General features: G+C 39.6%; 1 protein-coding gene across 1 annotated transcript in view; it reads left to right on the top strand.

Annotated features, from left to right (window-relative positions):
• The window catches only part of MYO1B (myosin IB), a 100629-nt gene that overhangs the window by 30000 nt on the left and 49046 nt on the right, over positions 1-21583 (top strand). The window contains 4 exon segments of the mRNA XM_009559817.2: positions 4373-4467; positions 8171-8275; positions 11198-11244; positions 13790-13853. Coding sequence (XP_009558112.1) covers positions 4373-4467; positions 8171-8275; positions 11198-11244; positions 13790-13853 — 311 coding nt within the window.

Raw genomic sequence — 21583 nt, 5'->3', positions numbered from 1 at the left:
AGGCACTTAAGTGATGCTCTTAATTAAACTTGAAGGAATTAATATAAATTACATTTTATGGAAAATCCTCATATTTTGGCTTAACGTTAAAAAACCAGTAGAAGTGAAGAACTCCTCCCAGGAGCTGAACTTACGACAATAAGAGCAAAGTTTTTACCCTGGTGTAATTGTGGTGCAGTCTTGAGCGTTCAAATGAAGCAGTAGCAGTTGATTCTTGTTTTGGAGTGAGTGGGTCAGAACTTTGTTCCTGTCTCTTTCTGACCCTGATGTTTGTTAGAGTATAGAGATGCTGTTGTGCTGCTGAAAATTGCTGGAGCCGTTTGGAAATTCCCCTTGGAGGCATATTTGCCATTTTCCTTTGTTAGTTCTTTTGGATTAGGACTTTGTGACAGATCTGGCCATCTGGAGCTATGTGGCTGAAAAAGCTATGCTATAAAAAAGCAGTCTTCTTACTGAGCTAGGTGGGGGTGGCATTTTCATTTGGAATTGCTTCTGTACTTAATCTTAGCTAAAAGAGAACTCCAGTAAATATTTGTGTTTGTTGTGGTAGGAAAATGTCATCTTCTTTCATGAAAACCTAAAAATCAAAGGAGAGCTTATTATAAGGTATGGTAAATGACACTGCTGACACAATCACCAGTTAATTCAAAACACATGGTTTGTAACTGCTTTTAAAACTACAAACTATTCTAAAATTTTGCTTAGACTCTGTAATTGTGAGGTGGCTCAGAGAACGGCGTGTGTTTTAAACCTGTCGTTGCAAATGTTCACTTTACAGACCTGTCTTTCTTAAAGTTGCTAAAAGGAAAAGGATAGAAGGATTCTTTGTGGTCTACAGCTCATTAAAATATGTTAAACTAAAATGATGTTAAATTATTTTATATGTTTGTAACAAATAGGGAAGAGCATGAAATTATATTTTTTGAACAAATGGAGTTTGAACCAAAAGATTCAAAGTTTGTTTGTTTGTTTGTTTGTTTTTCTATTGCAAAGGTAACAAATAGTGGTAGATGGGAAAGACTGGGAGTTGTAGAAGTGTGCCATGAATGTTGACATACCCAACGAATAGATCTATCTTTTTCTTTGAGATAAAGATTTCTGTTCAATCTCTGGCATAAATGTGTCTGATACTTTTTATGCAATGCCAGAAAGATAAAGAAATCTTAGTTATTTAAATGCACTCTTGGTTATGTCTCTTCCTGTTGAATTGTTGGAGCAGTGACTGAAGCGTCACAAGTTAATTTTAGAACACTTCTGCTGGGTAACTTTTGATAAGTCCATATGCAAAACTTCTTTTAAAATGAGTCAACTATTTTTTTTCCGTTTGTAGTATATGATAATAGATGCACTTGTGAAGTATTAGGCTTTGCTGGGTTGTGTAGAAGATTGAAGAAAAGGTAATGTATAACAAACGTCTCTGACTAGACTGGATAAAAAACAGAACTGAATGAAATCCCACTCTCCTCTCCAACTTCACAATTCTTGTTGCAGCATTACTCTTTTTTTTCTGATGATGAGGGAGGAGAAAAAACATGATTTTGTGGTTTTAACTATGCAGTGCAAGCAGAGTTAACAAATACATCAGGCAGTAAAATATATTTTGGCAGGGGCTGTTGGGAAACTAAAATTCAGTGTACAAAGAAGATGAATGGTTACTAAGCTGATTATCTCATAACTCAGTATATCAACAGAGAAAATAGTTTCACTGTGCTTGATGCTGACTTCATTTTCCAGCATGAAACTACTGCCAAGGAAGTTATTTCAATGGTGAAATAGTAGTTGAATGGCTGAGAATGAGCCTTCCAGTCTATAAGTTTGAAAAGCATCTCAGAGTCTTACCTTTCTGCTGAAAGCCAGTTTCCTGAATGAAACCCACGGAAACAATGGCATTAGTATTTACATTCTCTCACATGGCTTATGAATTCTCAGTGTAGTTTTATATCTTTCCTTTTCATTCTACTGCCTTTTTTTCTCCTTGCAAAAATGGATGTAATGTGTGCTGGACTAAGCTCTTCCAAGTGCCGTACATTAGACATTTTGGTTTACAAAACTGTATCTGCAGTAGCATTCAACAAATATTATTCACTTCCTAAATATGTCCTGTGAGAGAGTCCAGTAAAGTGTTGTTGCTACTGTAGTTTGGACTCTGGACAGTAAAGTGGCCAGAAATTGTGTCATGGCCTCTCAGCAGCAGCAGAATATTTTTTTTTGCTAGTTCTCCAACGTGTTGGCCACGTCACAAGTTGACTTTGTTGTAATGCTAAAACTGTGACAGCCTCCTACTTTCTCGTAAACACATTTTCACCTCCAGTTGAACTACTGAGTTCAAATGCTTCAATCACCATAGCAGTATTAAGTTTTAAAAGATCAGTCTTAATTTGAGTTCAATGGTATATGTGTCAAAAGGAGTTAATGACGTTTGGTTGTGATTGTTAAGTGGATGGCCCAACCATTTGTGGAGAGAGAAGAATGTAATTTAGTGCCTTAAACGTGTAAGTTGGCAAGAAAAGCAGTGCGAGAGGTGGAGCCTTTGGTTGGCCATGCAACTAGACAGGCAGATGTGCTGCAGGAGAGAAGAGGACAGGAGAGGGACATAAAGAGGGGGAATCAATGACAGGAGCATCATTGGCAGGAACTAGAGAGGGAGGAGAAAGAATGATTATTTAGTAGCAAAGGAGCCATAAGATATTTAATTTACCTATTTTTCAGCCTTTTCAGTATATCACTTGCTTGATATGCTGGTCTCTTGCAGGATGGCCAGGCTGGTAACATTATGCCACCATAAAATCAAACAGGCAAACAAAGCCAAAGCCCAAATAAGCAAATATGAAATGAGTCTAATACTGATGAGGGATGAAAAAGGATAAATGTTGCACATGCATGTGATGATAAATTTGGGACAACATGACATGTTCTTTGTAAACTTTTTTCAGGGAGAGAAGCCAGGAAGAACTACCTTGGTTAAGGGACAGTGGTAGCAATAAGTATGAACTAATTTGAGTATATATAGGTTTAATATATGAAGCTTTCAGGCTGTGGCAATAGGAGCCTCTAAAAAAGGCTCTGTATGGCTCTCAGTATTGCATTGTGTTGTCCATGCTACCTCTAACTAGTTCCAAGACAAAAAGCTTGCTTGTCTATAAAGGGACTGCAGTTGCCCGTGGAAGCACTGTATGGCTGTGTTATTGAAAACAAGTACTTGATCCATTTGTAGTTATCAGGTGAATGTGAAGCTCCTGAGCTGTAGTAGAATCAAGTCTCTGAAAAGGGACTTAAACCTGCAACAACAATGTAAATAAATATTATTCACTTTTAAGTACATACAAACATTAAATATTTTACTAGTTGCAGTAATCTGACAAAGCTTTTGGTCTGTTGAATGGATGCCATGTTTGGCTGCCAGACTTATTCTTTAAGTTGTGCAACACAAGTCTGCCTTTTTATTTGTTTTTTTTTGCTTTCATGTCCTTGCTTAAGTTTTTCCCAAGGGTTCTAATGCTCAGTTTTCAGAACAATGTTATTCCATGAACTGAAAAATGAAGTTGAAACAAAATCAATATTACTGTTTCACGCCTCAAAATTGCTGCTAAAGAAAAATAAATATAAGTAACACATCTATAGTTCTCTAAAATATATGCAGCTACATGGCAACAGAGCACATCTGGATTCAAATTGTAGCCCAGTAGTTTCAGAGTTGTGATGTTCTGAGCTCCATGGAAAAACATTTTTAGTACAGGAAAGCTGTTCTTTCTATAATCTTTAATTTCACTGCATTATATCACCCTTACTGAGTTAAAAACACGCTTATTGGGAAACACTTCTGCGTATTTATGCAAAGGTCCAGCAATACCTGCATGCTTAAAATATTTTATAAAGTCATGAGATTTCTTCATACTCTTCACAGTAGAAATTGCAGCTTATGGTATTATAAGTGCTTAGGATTCTCTTGTTTCCTTTTTCTTAAATGTCTGCAGACAGAGCACTTCCTGTTGAGGCACTGACATTTTGTTTGATGACAAATATGACATTTTGTTCAATGAAGAAATGTACCTGAATTTCCCTGAAATTTTGTGCATTTGTTTTGATCTTGCTGTCTTTAGAAAAACTTACGGATTATGCTTGCTTCTTCCTGGAGAAAGTCTAAATAAGCCACTGAGAAAAAGTATCCTTTTTGCCTCTGTGGGTGTTTCTATTCTGAAAAGTGAATGCTTCACCATTTACAGAACATTAGCACTTGTGGATTTTTTGTTTGTGTGGTTTTTGTTCTTTTTTTTTTTTCCCACCCCCCCTTACCTGGATGGGAAGGAGAGATTGTAGTTATTGTTGGTATTAGTTTTAACTAATTATCAATTGACTCTTTCTTATTTTGCAGCTTCGCTCTGTCAGATGAAGCATACAGATCTTTAAGGGACCAGGACAAAGACCAGTGCATCCTTATTACAGGAGAGAGCGGAGCTGGGAAAACAGGTAATAAGCAGTTTTCATTTTACTCAAAACCAATCAGTCTTGCAAAGTGATGGTGGAGTCCGTAAGAGCTCAGAGATCATAGAATTGTAGAATGGTTTGTATTGGAAGGGACCTTAAAGATCATCCAGTTCCAACCTCCCTGCCACAGGGACACCTTCCACTGGATCAGGTTGCTCAAAATCTCATTCAGCCTGGCCTTGAAGACCTCCAGGGATGGAGCATCCACAAGGTGGATTCCTCCAGCAGGTCTCTTTCTTCTCAAAGAGAGATGAAAGAAAACTGACCCCATTTTGTGGGGACAAGGAGCATTCCCTCAAATCTAGGCACACACAGCACCTGACACAAAGTCTGTGCGAAGCTACAGATGTCCCATGTGCTCCATCCCGTGGACCACAGTAACAGAGATCCCTTATAACTGCTCTGAGAGGAAACAGGGGGCTGCCAGGAATCCTTGAAGGATGAGAGGGAGGGAAGACGGCACACAGGGTGGAGAAGAGAAAGTAACTTGTGTGCTATGGGAAGAACAGAGAGCGCGAGCCCTCATTGGGCAATGCTTTATCCCGGGCAGCAGCAGCAACCTGGCACTGATAGCACAGTGATGGAAGAGATGCCTGTGGCCCTCACAGGGAAGCAGTGGGTCCTTTCCCCTCTGGTGAGATCTTTGAACTTTGCCTGAATAAGTATCTACCACCAATTCCCAATTCCACAACTCTAGGGGATATCGTTATCTTTTTGTGTCTGACAGCGGCAGAAAATGAATATTGTCATGCTTATTGCCATAGGTGCATACTTCCATAAATGAGTATTTTTTCACATTGTCACTGTGATGTGAGCCCTACTGGATGTTAATACAATATCCTTATCACTATGCAAAGTCATACTAAAGTGGTGTTGGTTTGTGATAGAGTATTGCAAGAGCCAGAAAACTTTTAGGCTCTCCCTGTGCGAAATATGAAGATGAAGAAAACTGAATGTTCTTCTTCTCCTAGCTTGGAAGACAATCCTTTGATACTTTTGCATGTCTTTTGATAAATAGTATAATCCAGTTTAATTTCATGTACTTATCTAAGGAAAATAAATAATTGTAGCTGATTACTTTGGAAAGTTCATTGGTCTTTTGCGTGCTGTGCTCAGCTGCAATTCTAAGATTGGCTTGCATAGCAGAACACTGTTATTTGTACAAAGCTGAAATTGCCTTGAAAATGATTGCTGATTTTTCAACTAGAATGGTAGAAATCAAGTAAGGACTGCATAACTGCAGAACACTATAGGTGGACCTTAAAAATGGAAGCAGTTATTTTATGTAATAGCAGTTTCAAACTGAGGTGACTTGCAAGAGTGGGTGGGAACACATACACCTCTTTCTATGTAATTTAAGGTATTTTCCCTTTGAGCCTGAGAAAATGTGGAGCTTTGTATGCTTATACTGAGCAAGACTTGAAGTGGGTAACAAGAAGTTCCTTTTCAAGACTTTTGTGAAAATGCAGAGTGTAGGCTTTATCTTGCTTTTTAATTTGTCTGACTAGTGACGACATTTGAAAAGTCTTGAAATCTTGTAATATAATCCTTTATTTCAGTGTGATAATACGGAAACTCATATGTGTTCGGTAAAAGTGTGCATTAAAATAATGGATTTCTAATTTATAAGATTGTTAAGCAATTCTATCTAGGAATTCAAACATTAGAAAGGAGTGTTGTATTGGTATTGCTTAATGTCTTGATTTCCTCAGGAGCTATGAATTACCAAGCACCTCATATAACTGAGGTCCATCTCTTATTCATTTATGTAGTCCATTAAAAAGGTGTAGCAGTGGTTCAGTTTCTGAACTTCTTTATTTATACAGAATATGATGGAAGATTTAGATTTGTAACGAGATTTTGACTGTTCTGTAGCTTTCACAGCCATATGGTACACAATATACATTATTCCTTCTTTGTAAAGGTAAATACAGAATAATACAGGGTTTGAAATTCAAGTCAGTAATTGACCCCATAACATTTGATGTAACTACTGCTGTTGAAATGGGGCTATGAGCTGAGAAGTCAGGTTTTCATTGCAGAAAAAAAAGGATGGGGGAGGATGGGAAGGAACTTGCTGGAGGAATTAAGGAAACAAACTTCTTAGTATAGATGCTGTGTAGCTCTAGTTTGGATTTTTGGTAGCCAGAATATTTGGCATGTATGGGCTGGAAGAATTGACACTGAAATTTCATCTATTGGGATTTTTTTTAAATTTAATTCCAGTTTCATTCTTGTTACGATATTTTAATTTAATTCCAGTTTTGTTCTTCTTTCACTGTATGTTGTTTATATTGCTAATTGATAGTAACATTGTGCAAGATGACATAGTACATTACTAGAATAAATGGTGCATTTAAATGTTTTTAGATGTTAAGGTGAAGTCATTGTATGTTGTCTTAATGCATATTATTTTATAATAGCTTATTTGCAGCTTCAGTGCTTTCTTCTCTCAGTGACTGAGTAGCTCTACTTAAAGATGTTGACTGTACTAGGAAATATTTCAAATCAAATAATTCGGTAATTCCAAACTCTGAAGGGAATGAATTCTTAAATATGAGAGTTGGGTTCAAGGAACAATAAAAGGATATGGGACGTCTAACGGACACATCTATAGTTTTGCTCCTTGCTTGCTTCTTGTATTGCAGGTTTTCTCAGTTTTCCTGACAGTATGGGATAGTAATTTAGTACGAACTTACAAATTGGATTAAATGGGAAAGAATCAAAATCCAAGGGATAACTTTTTCTTTGTCAGTTCTTTCCTGAAATGAAATCCTTAAATTTGTAACAGATCTCTGAAGAACAAGTAGTGTTTCTTCATGACCACTGGGCTGAGTTGATAAGGATTTCAGCTGTTAGTATTTGCTTTGTGTCACCTGATTTTCCCTCAGATTTCACTATCTTGCATCATACTGAACATCACAGACTCTGTTTATAAACAGAATCCTTTCTCAGCTGCTCTTCGTCCTCGCCAGCAAAAACATAAAAGTTGGATGGATTATTTAATAGTTGTTTCTGCCTGTACACGAGTGATTGTCACCCGTATGGACCCAGCTTTGAAAGTCCAAAAATTGTTCCAGGCTTTGTTAAAAGTTTGTACCTTCAAATTAGTTTCATTGTTTAAATGAATTCTTCACTTTCCCTGGTTGTTGCGCTTTGAAACAGACTGCCTAATGTTAGGTGATATTGCAATTATTAATAGTCTTGTACTTTAAAGTTATAGTTGCATATAAGTAATTGTTTTATGTTTACAGTTGTGTTATTGTGTATCCACTGATACAAAATTATCAGATTTTACATCTTGAACCTGCTTGGGCCTACATTTTTCAGGCTAGATAAAACATTTCCAACTTGTCAGCTAGGGATAATGCTCTCTCCTTACTGAATGCCTCTTGCTGAGGCTAAATGAAAAAGTAGCGGGTAATGTTCAATGTCCACCGTTAGCTTCTTTAGCCTGGGAAGGCTCTAGGTAAAGTCTACAGGGCCACTGATGTCATGGTGTGGATCTCATAGCAGGTCATGCTTCTTCCTCATTTCCAGGTAGTACAACAATGTAGAAGAAAACTGAAACAAAATGTGCTTACAGTTCTTGCCTGGCATGGTGAAGATGTGATCAAGTCTGCAAATCATTTTATCGTCTGTTTGCCAATACTTACCACTGTTAAATTTTGCTTTCACCCCACAGAGGCGAGCAAACTTGTCATGTCATACGTAGCTGCTGTGTGTGGAAAAGGGGCAGAGGTTAATCAAGTAAAAGAACAACTTTTGCAGTCAAATCCAGTTCTTGAAGGTAAGCATCTCATGGAACATATTAGAGCATGTTACCTCTTTGTGTGTCAGCATTCCTGCTGAGTTTGTTTGAAAAACTGTATCTGTTGTTGTTTCATTGTTATGTGTCCAGAACCATAGAAGATGCTTTCTGTGAAGACAGCTACAAGTTTTTATTCAGTTAGGGAACGATTTTCTTGATAAGAAAACTGTGTCCCTCATGAAGGGGAGAGCTTAGGAAGTTAGGTCGTATTTCCCAGACTCCTCCAGCTGCTCGCTGAGGGCGTACCCTTTCTTAACCCTGCCCTGATGATGCTTGGCTGTATCAAAAGACTTGACTTCAGTCCCTCTGATTCATTTCCTTCCAAATTATATTATTGTAGTCTCTAGTAAACAAACAAGCTCTGTAAAGCATTATTTTTCTTTTAGAAAAAAAAACCAAAATACCAAAAGAGTGAAGAAATGGATCTCAGAAAAAACTAAGCCAATCCGTATATATGCCTGTTGTTCCCTGAGACTTATTGTTCCCTGGGTCTGGTGACTCTGTTAGCCTGGCTTCCTGACAACTGCTTTTCCTGCTCTCCCATGGAAGACTTTTTATTTTTTAATTAGTTGTTTTAATTTAAAGACATTGGCTACCAGGAGCAGGATCTTCATTTTTCCTGGAGATAAGTTATGTGATCCTCAAAGCATGCAGTTTTTCCGATTGTCTAATAATTGCCTTCAGAAGTGCCTTTGGTACTTCTTGACTTAGGTCTATTGTGTTGATTCCTGGCTTGGTTTTTTCCACAGCTCTCTAAGCTTTTATGGTGCCGAGAAAAATGCTGATGACTGCTGTACAATAATTTTGCATTATGGCCAGATGATATGCAGCATTTGTAAGACTGTTGGGTGTCAACATTTTATTTATTGCCTAGCTATCTATATATATTAGCAAGGATTTGGAGTCTATAGGGAGCAAGCAGTATACATATTATAAAAGTGAGAACGGGATGGGCAAAAATAAAAAAAAAGGAAAGGGAATGCAGAAGTGGGCTGAGAGTACTGGTGAACTGGATGGGTAAAATGTGGTCATTGACTGTACACAAACTGAAAATTGTAAGCAGAGACTTGTAAAGAAAGGATGAAGTGGTAAAATTTAAGAATAATAAAAATGCTGGATAAGGCTTTCTTTGATGATCAGACACGTTCCATTTAGAGCTGAATGAGGGGATTGCAGTCTTCCATTGTTTTGCATTCACAGAGAAGAGCTGTGTTGCTTTTAACACTGTTCTGGAAGGCAGATTTCAGATATAAACAGAAATAGTATGGGAAGTATGGAGGTTTTCCTTGCCAAATCTAGATTGTTCCCCAGGGACTGCCAAATGTATTGGATTTCTTGCTGGTTTGTGAGTCCCTGTTTTAGTGCAAGAGGTACAGACTAAACTTATAGAAGAATGCCCTATCATTTTAAGGCACTGGTAACTGCCTATTTAGCTTCTCAAAAGGTAGGACACTGGATTAGTCCATGAGGCTGCTGAGCAAGCCTGGCTGCTTATATACATTTTAGACAGAAATTATACATTTCTGGTTAGATTTATTTTTCTTTGCTTATATAGTTCTGTTTCAGTCAAGCTGCAGTGCAAGAAAATGGCATACATGCTACATATGCATCATTTCTCTTATGGGTTTTTTTGTTTTAAACTGCAGTTGCCACTGTAAATTAACTTTTAGAACAATGAAGTAAGGGGAAAACTGAGGAATGCATCTCATGCTTTATAATGGAACATTTGTGCTTGATTCTGTGCAGTTATAAATGACAGTTCAGAGATTTGGTTGTTGAAAAGATGATTTATTGCAGGGCATAGAGATTTTAAAAACAATTCCTTCACTTATCCTTGGCCTTCAGGAGCAAAAAACTTTTCCTTTTGGCTTTGGTTCTTTGATCAAGAATAAGTCTACTCATGCAAGTTTGTTGAAGCCTTAAAGCATGTATTTATTTATGTCCAAAAAACATTGAATTGACTTGATCTTTGAATACATATATGCTATATAAATAAACACTGGGATAAATAAAGTCTCCTTCCTGTTGGAGTAGGAGGGCCATACTTGGTGATGTACATACAAGACACTCGTGTTTGACTCTATGTGCTTTGTCAATGTGTGATGTTTAGAACTTGAATTGTCCTCCAGTCTGAGTTCTTGTCCTGCCTATATTCAAAGCTGGTGGCTGCCCATCAGAATGTAGCCTGGGAAGTCCTTTTGTGGAGTGTTTCATTGTCAGAAAACTTGAGCTAAAGAAATTAAAACCAAATTATTCTAGAAGCTGGTTTGGGTCAAGCTGAAGAGAGTGCATTAAATTTCCATTGTAAATCAGGCTTACTTCAGCTGATTAATATTCAGCTTAAGCTAGGATAAATGTGTTGGAACAGTGTAAGTAAATCAGTTTCAAAGCATTGATTAAACTGTCCCATGTAAACAATTTTAAGTGTCATTCTGTAGTTTCCTCAGTTCTGGCCTCGATCTTTTACCATCTTCAGTTCTGTAAACGAAGATTGATTTCTTTCTCTAGACTGAAGAGAAAAAAGTATTTCCTATATTTAAAGTTATTTGGGTAATAAAACTTTAAATTCGATTATTCAAACCCCAAGGATATACACTCAATCTAGGTTCAGTTTTGTTTTGGAACCATTTCTCCTTGCATGCTTTTCTTTCACTTTTTTAAACAAAGGAAATGTTGAGACAAAACTTCTTTGGACTTCCACAGGTGATTTCTCATTTGTGACCATGTCTGTCACGCTTCATCTATCCCCAGTGTTCTCTCTATACAATGAACAGGGTATCGTTTCTTGGAGGACTGTGATTGTTTTAGATGTATAAACACTCACAGATATTTTAGCATTTAAATATTTTTTTTTTTACTGATAGATTTGTTTGTCAGACCTGTTTTTCTCTTTTACCCTAGCTTTTGGAAATGCCAAAACTGTGCGGAATGACAACTCCTCTAGATTTGTAAGTATTTTCTTCAAGACGGAATTTCAGTTCCTTTTAGTGAAGTGTATTTTCTGCTGCTTCTGTTTTACCTTGTATCAGCATTGAGGCATCGGTAAGGAGGGAGTAAATAATTTGGAGAGAGAACTTTCTTCTAGTTGTCTGAGGACCACGGTGTTTGGAGAGGGCAAACATCTTCAACAGCAATTGGTATTTCATTTTGTGCATTTGAACATGTTCTTCTTCCCATTGTGTTAGTAGTGCATTATTAGTAGTCACCCCTCTTTTAAAAAGATGTTTCACCTCCTTGTGAGAAATCTTGTTGGTTTCTCATGGGGGTCTGGAGTTCTACTGAGAATCTAAGTAGAGACTAAAACAAAAAAGAAAAAAAAATGTATCAGTCCGTGACTGGATGAAGACACAATTATAACACAGGTGGATTCTTTAATTTTTGGGCATTGGTGGCTTTCATGTCAGTTGTGCCTAGCAACCGTTCTGCTTGGCAAGTCGATCTTTCTGTGTCGATCTCATTTTCTATCCACATGTATAAATCTTTTGTTAAAATTCCTAGTTCAAGTTCTCATTGTCTTTCTATGATGTTTCAAACTATGTTTACAACTTTTTGTTTTAATATAAACATTTGCAATGATACTCTTGCTTATATTCTTTATAATCAACTGGTCAAATTCAGGCTTTTTTAGCAGGAAACTGAATGTGAAATTATAGGAATTGGCAATTACCCCTTGCCCCAAAAATATTGTTGTTAGAATTGGGAGATTCACAAGTGTGAGCACTCGTCCCAGTTTCTTCTGCTTAAATCAGAACACTGAATTCAACTTTGTAATTTGCTTGCTTGTGTGCAGAAGAGTAATATTGCAAGATGTGTAAAGCAAAGGACACAAGACAAATTAACATACTGGAAAAATGGTGTGTTGCGAGTAAATGCAAATAGATAAAAGCCTCGGATATTGTGACACTGGAGAGCAGCGTTTGGTCCCACAAAACAGACTCCTGTCCCCTTCCATATGATTCTCCAGGGTTAGTGTTCTTGTTCCACATGGCTATGGATGTTCATTCTGTGGCTGTCTTTGACAGTGCTCGAGAGCAAAGCAAAGGATCCTCATCCAAAGATCAGGGCCAAAACATGAGGTACTGTAGACAATCTTGTTTTTTTATAGAAAGGGTAGAAAAAATGCAGATGTCAGAGATGATGTACTATGAAAAGCAGAAGATGACAGTGAAGTGGAGAAGAGGTGCTATTTGCAAACAGAAGTCTTTCTGGGACAAAGTGCAACCAGATACTGTTTTGCCTTTCAAGTCCTCGCTCAAGCTGGCCCAGTCCTTGGGAAATTAAAATTTAGTTATCTGATTTAATTCTTTATCTCATAATTTGAATAATCTCAGAATTAACTTTGAACAAGAAAGTACTAGTACTGTTCTGTTCAGCCTACCTCAGCTGACAGCAAGGAAGAAAAGAGTTTAAATAAAGTCAAGCCAATCTTGACCAAATACTCAGTAAATCAGAAAATATCTTTGAGGGAGTCAACATAGAGTGCCTATTTTCTATGTCCTATAATTAAAAGAGAAAGAAAAAAAAAAAGAAAACTCTTCTTAAATGCTTATTTGAATAAGGAAGTATAAACACAAGGCTTCTTTCAATAAGTTGGTTTTGTCCTCTGTTAAGTAAGCACCAGAAGGTGGTGAGATCATTTCTCTGTGTGGTTTATGGAATTTGTTTGAATTACTACCAGCAGTTTTTATCTTTCTAAGCTTCCTTGCCAATGTCAGTTGCACTGATTTTTACCTTTTCTACACAATATGAGTCTGTCCATTTTGTCACTGTTAAACATAGCTGTTACTACATTGAACACTTGTCATCTAAATTAAAATGATGCAAAGACCAGAGCAATCTTCTATGATGTGGGGAAGTCAAATGGAAGTCAAGGAAATGTGCTGCGCCACTACATCTAAAAATGAAATCACTTTTGTGGTGACAGTTTGTTAATTGTTGCCTCTGGCCTCCTGAGTTATGAGGGAAAGACTTCAGAGGGAAAAATCCATCACTTTTACAAGGCAGGAACATGCTTAGGGACAGACACTCCATGATTACTAACAGTAATTGTTGCCACCCAGTCCTTAAAGCCAAAGATGATTTTACACTGAGAAAGGAAGTCTGCTTGGAAAAGAATTTCTTCTTGCATTCTTCTGTTAATAAGCATGGTAATGCCTACATGACTGCAAGTATTGTTTGATGTTTTTTGTGTTCCGGTGAGCATTTATATAATGTGCTTTGTCTTCATATAACCTTAAAAACAGAGGAAATTACTGGGTTGCGTTACTAACCTGATTAAAGCAATTTTCATGAAAATCTCTGCTGTGATAATGCAATTGTCTTAGAAGCTGTGAATAATTTTCTATTTTTCAAAATTTGAAGGAGTGTACAGGAGGTTGCCAGATAGGTCTTTTAGGCTGTAAAATTGACCAAATAATTTCTTAAAAAATGTCATGAGTAGTTACAGAACCTGTAATCTAAAAATATGTTGGCTTTTTTTTTTTTTTTCCACAGGGAAAATACATGGATATTGAGTTTGACTTCAAGGGTGATCCACTTGGAGGAGTTATAAGCAACTGTGAGTATAACTCTTGGTATCAGCATATTAACAGCTTAAAATGTTCTGTTCAAAAAGAAAGATGGTTAAATTATTGAAAAGATATCTAATCAAACCTCTCTCCATTATGTGATAAATTCTGTTATTTAATTTTATTGTTTTTCTGGTGCTAAATAGCATACCTTGGAGTAAGTGAAAACAGATTTGAAGAAGTAAGCGTGAATGTTGGATGTACTGTATTGTTTTAAAGGAACATAGTGGAGTGCATGCGTTTGCATATTGTCTCTGAACCTAGTAGCAGATGGATAAAAGTGTCTGAGGCTCATTATATACTTGAATACATGGGATCAATTGTAATACTTGATTTGGTCGGTCATGCATTTTCATGTCTGAAATACTCTTACAAATTACAAAACAATGTGACACAAAGTATACTGGAGATCACCATGAGACAGGTATGCTTATTTGAAATCCAAGTGTTCTCTACTAATTTTAAAATGCCTCAGAGCATAGGAAAAGGTTTATCGTGAGGAAGAATGAACAGCTGTTAAGCTTAGGCAGGGAAAGGTGGCCTCAGATTTTGTTACTTGATGTGAGGATGATGCTATGAAATCTGTAACTATTCAGAAATTTTAAACAGCCATCTGTTGAGAAAAAAAAGAGTTTGGGAACTGAATGTCAGCCCAAGATGCTTTGACTTGCTTTTCTTTCAAGAGTTTAAAGGCAGCTTTTAAAATAAATTACTTTTCTATGCTATAAAAAGCTATTTTTGTTTGGTTTTCTTATTTTTAAGAAGGATGGAGGAGGGTGGTGAGTGACTATACTAGGTCTCACTGACCTAGCCTTGACCTCTCTTCCCACTCAGCCAAATTCATTGCTATTTCTAAAGACTAACTTTTGACCTTTTTGACCATTTTACTGGTAGTGAAATAATGAGAATCGTCCAAGGTGAACTGAATTCTTCAAATATAATATAAACATTTTAAAACATTGTGAACAAGTTTATGCATAAATGTAGTTTTTGGGGTTTTTTTTCACAGGTCAAACATTTTTACTTGACCAGGTCACCTTTTGGACCTGTGCCTGGGAGAGTGTGAATTTTTGTGACAGCATAGATCTTTAATGGTGCCTGCTTTGAGTTTCAAGTGTTTACAGCTATCTGTTAACTTTGACATTTGGCAGTCAGTGGAATTAGATGCCAAACATAGTCAATGTACTCATTGATAATTAAATGTGGACAAAAAGTTTCTATCAAGCTGGCTGTGTTGTTCATTTCAATTTCACTTTGAAAATGGATACAAAAAATGAACTCTTCTTTGCAGAGTGTTTGTCTTTGAAAGTACCATGCTGAATCATCTAATTAAAATATTTTGTCATAGCAAAGGTGACTGAAATATATAGTTTATCTGCCTTATAAATCTTTGCATGTTGTAATTATAGCAGTACATGTAATTATAATGATGTAATGACATCATGTGTAATCAAGGGCAGACGTATTTTTAGATCTTCCTAAAAGATGCCTATCTTAGGCATTCTCCCTGTCTTCTGACACTTAATAAGTATCTAGTAGCAAGAAGATGAATATAGATTTAAAAAATTAAGACTTCATATCTAAGCTGTGTTGTGGTAAAGATGTTACTTTCTGAAATATAAAACACCCCATACTGACAGGGTATGTCACAGTTAATACTGAGTTCCTGTAGCTGCATGTTAATATATCTCATCTTTGATTTAACGTTCATGAAATCGGATAGTCTATCCATCTCTCTTTAAAAACCTGGGCCGAATTCTGTGCTTTACATTTTTCCACATATCTACAGCATTGTCATTGCAGTTATTTGGATGAGAAGTTGTGAGATTTCACCATTCTGGAGATATAAAGGACTTAAATTCTTTTACACCACTTAGAATTTACTCTGATTTTAGTCAAATTCAGGATTTGTTGTCTTACTTCATCAAGTAGGAAGTCAAGTAGAGCTCAAGTTTTCTATCCTTAAAAGGGAAAGTATGATTAATTTGTTAATAAATATTCTTTGCTTTCTGACCATTTGTTGGCTTGGTGTTAATGTGATGTGAAGATGATATCATAATATTTTGATTAAGCATTAGTAGATGTATCTGAGGAGCTTGATTTCGTAATGCCAATGAAGGGGACTTTTCGGGTCACAGCTGTATTTCCTACTGAGAGTGACTGGACACACAGAAGGTGAACATCTACTTTATTTTGATGACAAGAAGAATAATGAAAATAAGCTACTAATTTTACTAGACTGTTAAAGAGAAACAGAGCCTAATATAACATGATGTACAGCCATAAAAAAGAAATTGAATGTGAAAGATTTGAGATTAATGTAATTTATGCACTCTTTAAGTATATTACTTCAGTCAGGAGTCTTTTTTCCCTTTAGACTACAAAATAAAAATATTAGGTAGCATGTGTTGTGCTTGTTTGACCCTATGTCAACAGCAACTAAAATGTGGGAGTGAGCAGGAAGGAGAAGAAGGCCTGAGGAGGCTGAGGTATTTATTAAGCCCGAGTGATTAGAGTCCTGCCTTTTTGTTAGTTTTCTGTGAAGGTCCCAGCTTGTTTTCTTCATGAGTCAGAGATTCTGGAATCCATGTAAAGTGAGGCGCACAGTCCTGGTGCTAGCTAACAGCCAGCCCATCCATTTGTGGGCTGACCTGTGCATGGGTTAGGAAGCCCAAACTGCTCTTGTGAGTTCTCCTGAACAGTAAATGCTTGCTTAAATTGGTCACCTGTGGCTCTAGATACCTCACCACTGTTAGTTTTGGAACAAACGCCAGTCCCAGGTATGCTGCTGCTTTAACATGCATTTACAAACAAGTACATTGCATTTACATGTTCTTTCACTGAACGGAGTACAAGGTGTATTTGTTCTTTCTGTCCTCCTGCAGGGTGTTTACTGTTGCTGCTGTTGCTCTGAACACTCTTGTCAGTGCTTATGTGCTCAGAGGATTTTTTTCAGAGCACTTGTAAGGAAAGGCAGTTGGAATGTTGGGTAATTACTTACTTTCACCTGGGTATAATATTGTGGAAATAGATTAGAGAAGCTGTCAATGCTATTCTTAGTTTGCCCTTTATTATAACTACCGTGTTGTAGTGGGGATGGGAGCAGGAGGAAGATACAAAAGAAACTGCTGTTCCTCTGTGATTACACATAGTAAGTATTTTATGTAAAAGTCGGTATGTTTGTTTTCAAAGTAATAGGTGCTAATTGCAATAGCTTGTGCACCTCTAATATATGGGTCTCAGCATAAAGATGCTATATCTGTTTTGTAGTTAAGGCGATATTTGTGCGCATGCTTGGTTTATTAGTTCTGTGTACAATAAATTTTACAGTTGAAATAGTTTTTCATGGTACAGTCCAAAATTATTCACAATTCCAGTTGTTTAGGACCTTTTCAAAAGTAGGACTCTTACAATCTCTTTCCTATAATCATAGTATCATAGGATCATGGTATAGTAAGGATTGGAGGGGACCTCAAAGATCATCTAGTTCCAACCCCCCTGCCATGGGCAGGGACATCCCACTAAAGCAGGCTGCTCAAGGCCCCTTCCAACCTGGCCTTGAACACCTCCAGGGATGGGGCAGCCACAGCTTCTCTGGGCAACCTGTCCCACCACTCTCATGGTGAAGAAATTCTTCCTAATGTCCAGTCTAAATCTGCCCCTCTCCAGACTATACCCATTCCCCCTGGTCCTATCTCCACAAGCCTTTATGAATAGTCCTTCTCCAGCTTTCCTGTAGGCCCCCTTCAGGTACTGGAAGGTCGCTATAAGATCTCCACTGAGCCTTCTCTTCTCCAGGCTGAAAAAGCCCAACTCTCTCAGCCTGTCCTCGTGAGGAAGCTGCTCCAGCCCTTGAATCATCTTTGTAGCCCTCTTCTGGACCCTTTCCAACAGCTCCATCTCTTTCTTACGCTGAGGATTCCAGAACTGGACACGGTACTCCAGATGAGGTCTCACAAGATAGGAATAGAGGGGCAGAATCACTTCCCTCGACCTGCTGGCCACGCTTCCTTTGATGCAGCCCAGGATACTGTTTGCCTTCTGGGCTGCGAGCGCACATTGCCAGCTCATGTCAAGCTTCTCATCATCCAACACCCCCAAGTCCTTCTCTGCAGGGCTGCTCTCAAGCACGTCACCCCCATCGTGTACTGAAAACGGGGATTGCCCCGACCCAGGTGTGGGACCTTACACTTGGCCTTGTTGAACCTCATGATGTACTCAGAGGCCCACTTCTCCAGTCTGTCCAGGTCCTTCTGGATGACATCCTGTCCTTCCGGTGTGGCAACTACACCATTCAGCTTGGTGTTATCCACAAACTTGCTGAGGGTGCACTCAATCTCGCTGTCAATATAATTGATAAAGATATTAAACGGTCCCAGTACAGACCCCTGAGGGACACCATTCATCATGGATCTCCATTTGAACTTTGAGCCATTGGCCACTACTCTTTGAATATGACCATCCCCCCAGTTTCTTATCCACCTTACCGTCTACCCATCAAATCCATATCTCTCCAATTCAGAGAGAAGGATGTTGTGGGAGACCGTGTAAAAGGCTTTACAGAGGTCTAGATAGATCACATGTGTCGGTTTACCCGTGTCCACTGCTGCGGTTACTCTATCATAGACAGCCACCAAGTTGGTCAGATAGGACTTGTTCCCAGTGAAGCCATGCTGGCTTGCCTTTAATCACCTGCCTGTCCTTCACGTGCTTTAGCACAGCTTGTAGGAGGATCTGTTCCATGATCTTCCCAGGCACAGAGGTGAGGCTGACAGGTTGTTAGTTCCCAGGGTCATCTTTTCTACCCCTTTTAAAAATGGGCACAATGTTACCCTTCTTCCAGTCACAGAGACTTCTCCTGATTGCCATGACTGTTCTCCATCCTGCAGAGTGGCTTGGCAACCACATCTGCCAGTTCCCTCAGGACTCTGGGAGGCATCTCATCAGGTCCCATGGACTTAATTATGTTCAGGTTCCTCAGGTGTTCACGAACCTTATCCTCCTCTACTGTGGGAGGGGGTCTACCCCATGGTCACCATCTTGCTGTCCCATGGCCCAGGAGGGGCGATGAGAGCAGTTATCGGTGAAGACTGAGGCAAAAAAGTTGTTGAGTACCTCAGCCTTTTCCTCATCTGTTGACACGTGATCCCCATTTCCAGTCATCAGTGAGGGTACGTTCTTTTTGATCTTCTTCTTTTGATTGACGTACCTGTAAAAGCCCTTCTTGTTGGTCTTTACTTCCCTTGCCAAGTTCAGCTCCAGCTGCACCTTGACCTTCCTGACTTCGTCCCTACACAACTGGGCAGCGCCTCTATACACTTCCCAGGTTCCCTTTCCCTGCTTGCACTGCCTGTACAATTCCTTCTTCTTTTATAGTTTAACCAGCAGGTCTCGACTCAGCCATGCCGGTCTCTTCCCTTTTCTGCCTGATTTTCTACATACGGAGACTGAGAGCTCTTGTGCTTTATGGAAAGCATCCTTAAATATTTTCCAGCCCCGTTCCACTCCCTTGTCTCAGAGGACCATGTCCCAGGGAGTCCCACTGAGTAATTCCTTGAAGAGCTGGAAGTGTGCTTTCCTGAAATTTAGGGTTGTGAATATACTCCTCACCTGTCCCATATCTCTCTGGACCTTGAACTCCACCAGTGCATGATCACTGCAGCCCAGGTTGCCACCAATCCTAACGTCACTGATGAGTTCACTTGTATTGCTGACCATGAGGTCCAGTAATGCTTCTCTTTGGGTGAGGCGTTTCTATCAGCTGGACTAAGAAATTATTTTCAATGCACTCCAGGAGTCTCCTGGATTGCATGCAGCTTGCCGTGCTACTTCTCCAGGATATGCCTGGGTGGTTGAAGTCCCTGAGCAGGATGAGAGCTTGCAAGTGTGAAGCCTCCTGTAGCTGGAGGAAGAAGGCTTCATCAGTTGTCTCTCCTTGATCGGGTAGTCTGTAGTATACACCAACCACAAGGTTCCCGTTGGTTCTTCCATCTTTAATTTTTACCCACAAGCTTTCAACCTGTTTGTGGCTACTCCTCAACGACAGCTCTTCACATTCTATCCCCTTCCTGAGATAGAGCACAACGCCTCCACCCCTCCTTCCTGGTCTGTCTCTTCTGAACAGCCTGTAGCTGTCGATAGCCACATTCCAGTCATGAGACTCGTCCCACCACATTTCCGTGATGGCAACTAGATCATAGCTTTCAAGTAGCACAGTAGCTTCCAGCTCCTCCTGCTTGTTACCCAAGCTTCATGCATTAGTGTAAAGGCATTTCAGCTGAACTGCCGGTTGCATCACCTTCCTAGTGGACCTTCTTTTACCTATAAGCTGTTTTGAAGAAGTATCCTCCCTAACACCTGACCCCTGACACCTTTTGTTAAGGGCTAGCTTGGTGTTATCCCCCTCCCCACTCACATCTAGTTTAAAGCCCTATCTACAAGCCTTGCAAGTTTCTCGGCAAAGATCCTCCTCCCCCTCTGAGAAAGGTGGCTCCCATCTGAAGCCTTCAACCCTGGTGCCATGTAGGCCATCCCGTTATCAAAAAACCCAAAGTTATTGTTGTGACACCTGCCACGGAGCCATGTATTAGTAGACTGGACCCATCTGAGCTGTTCTATGTCACCACCTGTTACTGGGAGGGGGGAAGAAAAAATCACCTGGGCCCCTGATTCCCTCAGTAGCCCTCCCAAGGACTTAAAATCACTTTTAATCTCCCTTTGGCTTCTCACAGCTGCTTTGGACTTCAGTAAAGCCTTTGACACAGTTTCTCACAGCATTCTGCTTCAGAAACTGTCAGCCTCTGGCCTGGACAGGCGCACACTCTCCTGGGTTGAAAACTGGTTGGATGGCCGGGCCCAGAGAGTGGTGGTCAATGGAGTTAACTCCAGCTGGAGGCCAGTCACAAGTGGAGTTCCTCAGGGCTCAGTACTGGGTCCAGCTCTGTTCAATGTCTTTATCAATGACCTGGATGAAGGCATTGAGTGCACCCTCAGCAAGTTTGCAGATGACACTAAGCTGGGAGGAAGTGTCGACCTGCTGGAGGGTAGGGAGGCTCTGCAAAGGGATCTGAACAGGCTGGACTGCTGGGCCGAGACCAATGGGATGAGGTTTAACAAGACCAAATGCCGGGTCCTGCACTTGGGGCACAACAACCCTATGCAGCGCTACAGACTGGGGGAAGAATGGCTGGAGAGCTGCACAGAAGAGAAGGACCTGGGGGTGCTGGTTGACAGCCGACTGAACATGAGCCAGCAGTGTGCCCAGGTGGCCAAGAAGGCCAATGGCATCTTGGCTTGTATCAGAAATGGGGTCACCAGCAGGTCCAGGGAGGTTATTCTCCCTCTGTACTCGGCACTGGTGAGACCGCACCTCGAATACTGTGTTCAGTTCTGGGCCCCTCACCACAAGAAGGATGTTGAGGCTCTGGAGCGTGTCCAGAGAAGAGCAACAAAGCTGGTGAGGGGGCTGGAGAACAAGTCTTATGAGGAGCGGCTGAGAGAGCTGGGGTTGTTTAGCCTTGAGAAGAGGAGGCTGAGGGGAGACCTTATTACTCTCTACAACTACCTGAAAGGAGGTTGTGGAGAGGAGGGAGCTGGCCTCTTCTCCCAAGTGACAGGGGACAGGACTAGAGGGAATGGCCTGAAGCTCCGTCAGGGGAGGTTCAGGTTGGATATCAGAAAAAAATTCTTCACAGTAAGAGTCATTGGGTACTGGAACAGG

This window comes from Cuculus canorus, chromosome 6 (genome assembly GCF_017976375.1).
Source record: "Cuculus canorus isolate bCucCan1 chromosome 6, bCucCan1.pri, whole genome shotgun sequence".
NCBI classification, from domain to species: domain Eukaryota; kingdom Metazoa; phylum Chordata; class Aves; order Cuculiformes; family Cuculidae; genus Cuculus; species Cuculus canorus.
This window is presented reverse-complemented; position numbering and strand designations above follow the sequence as displayed.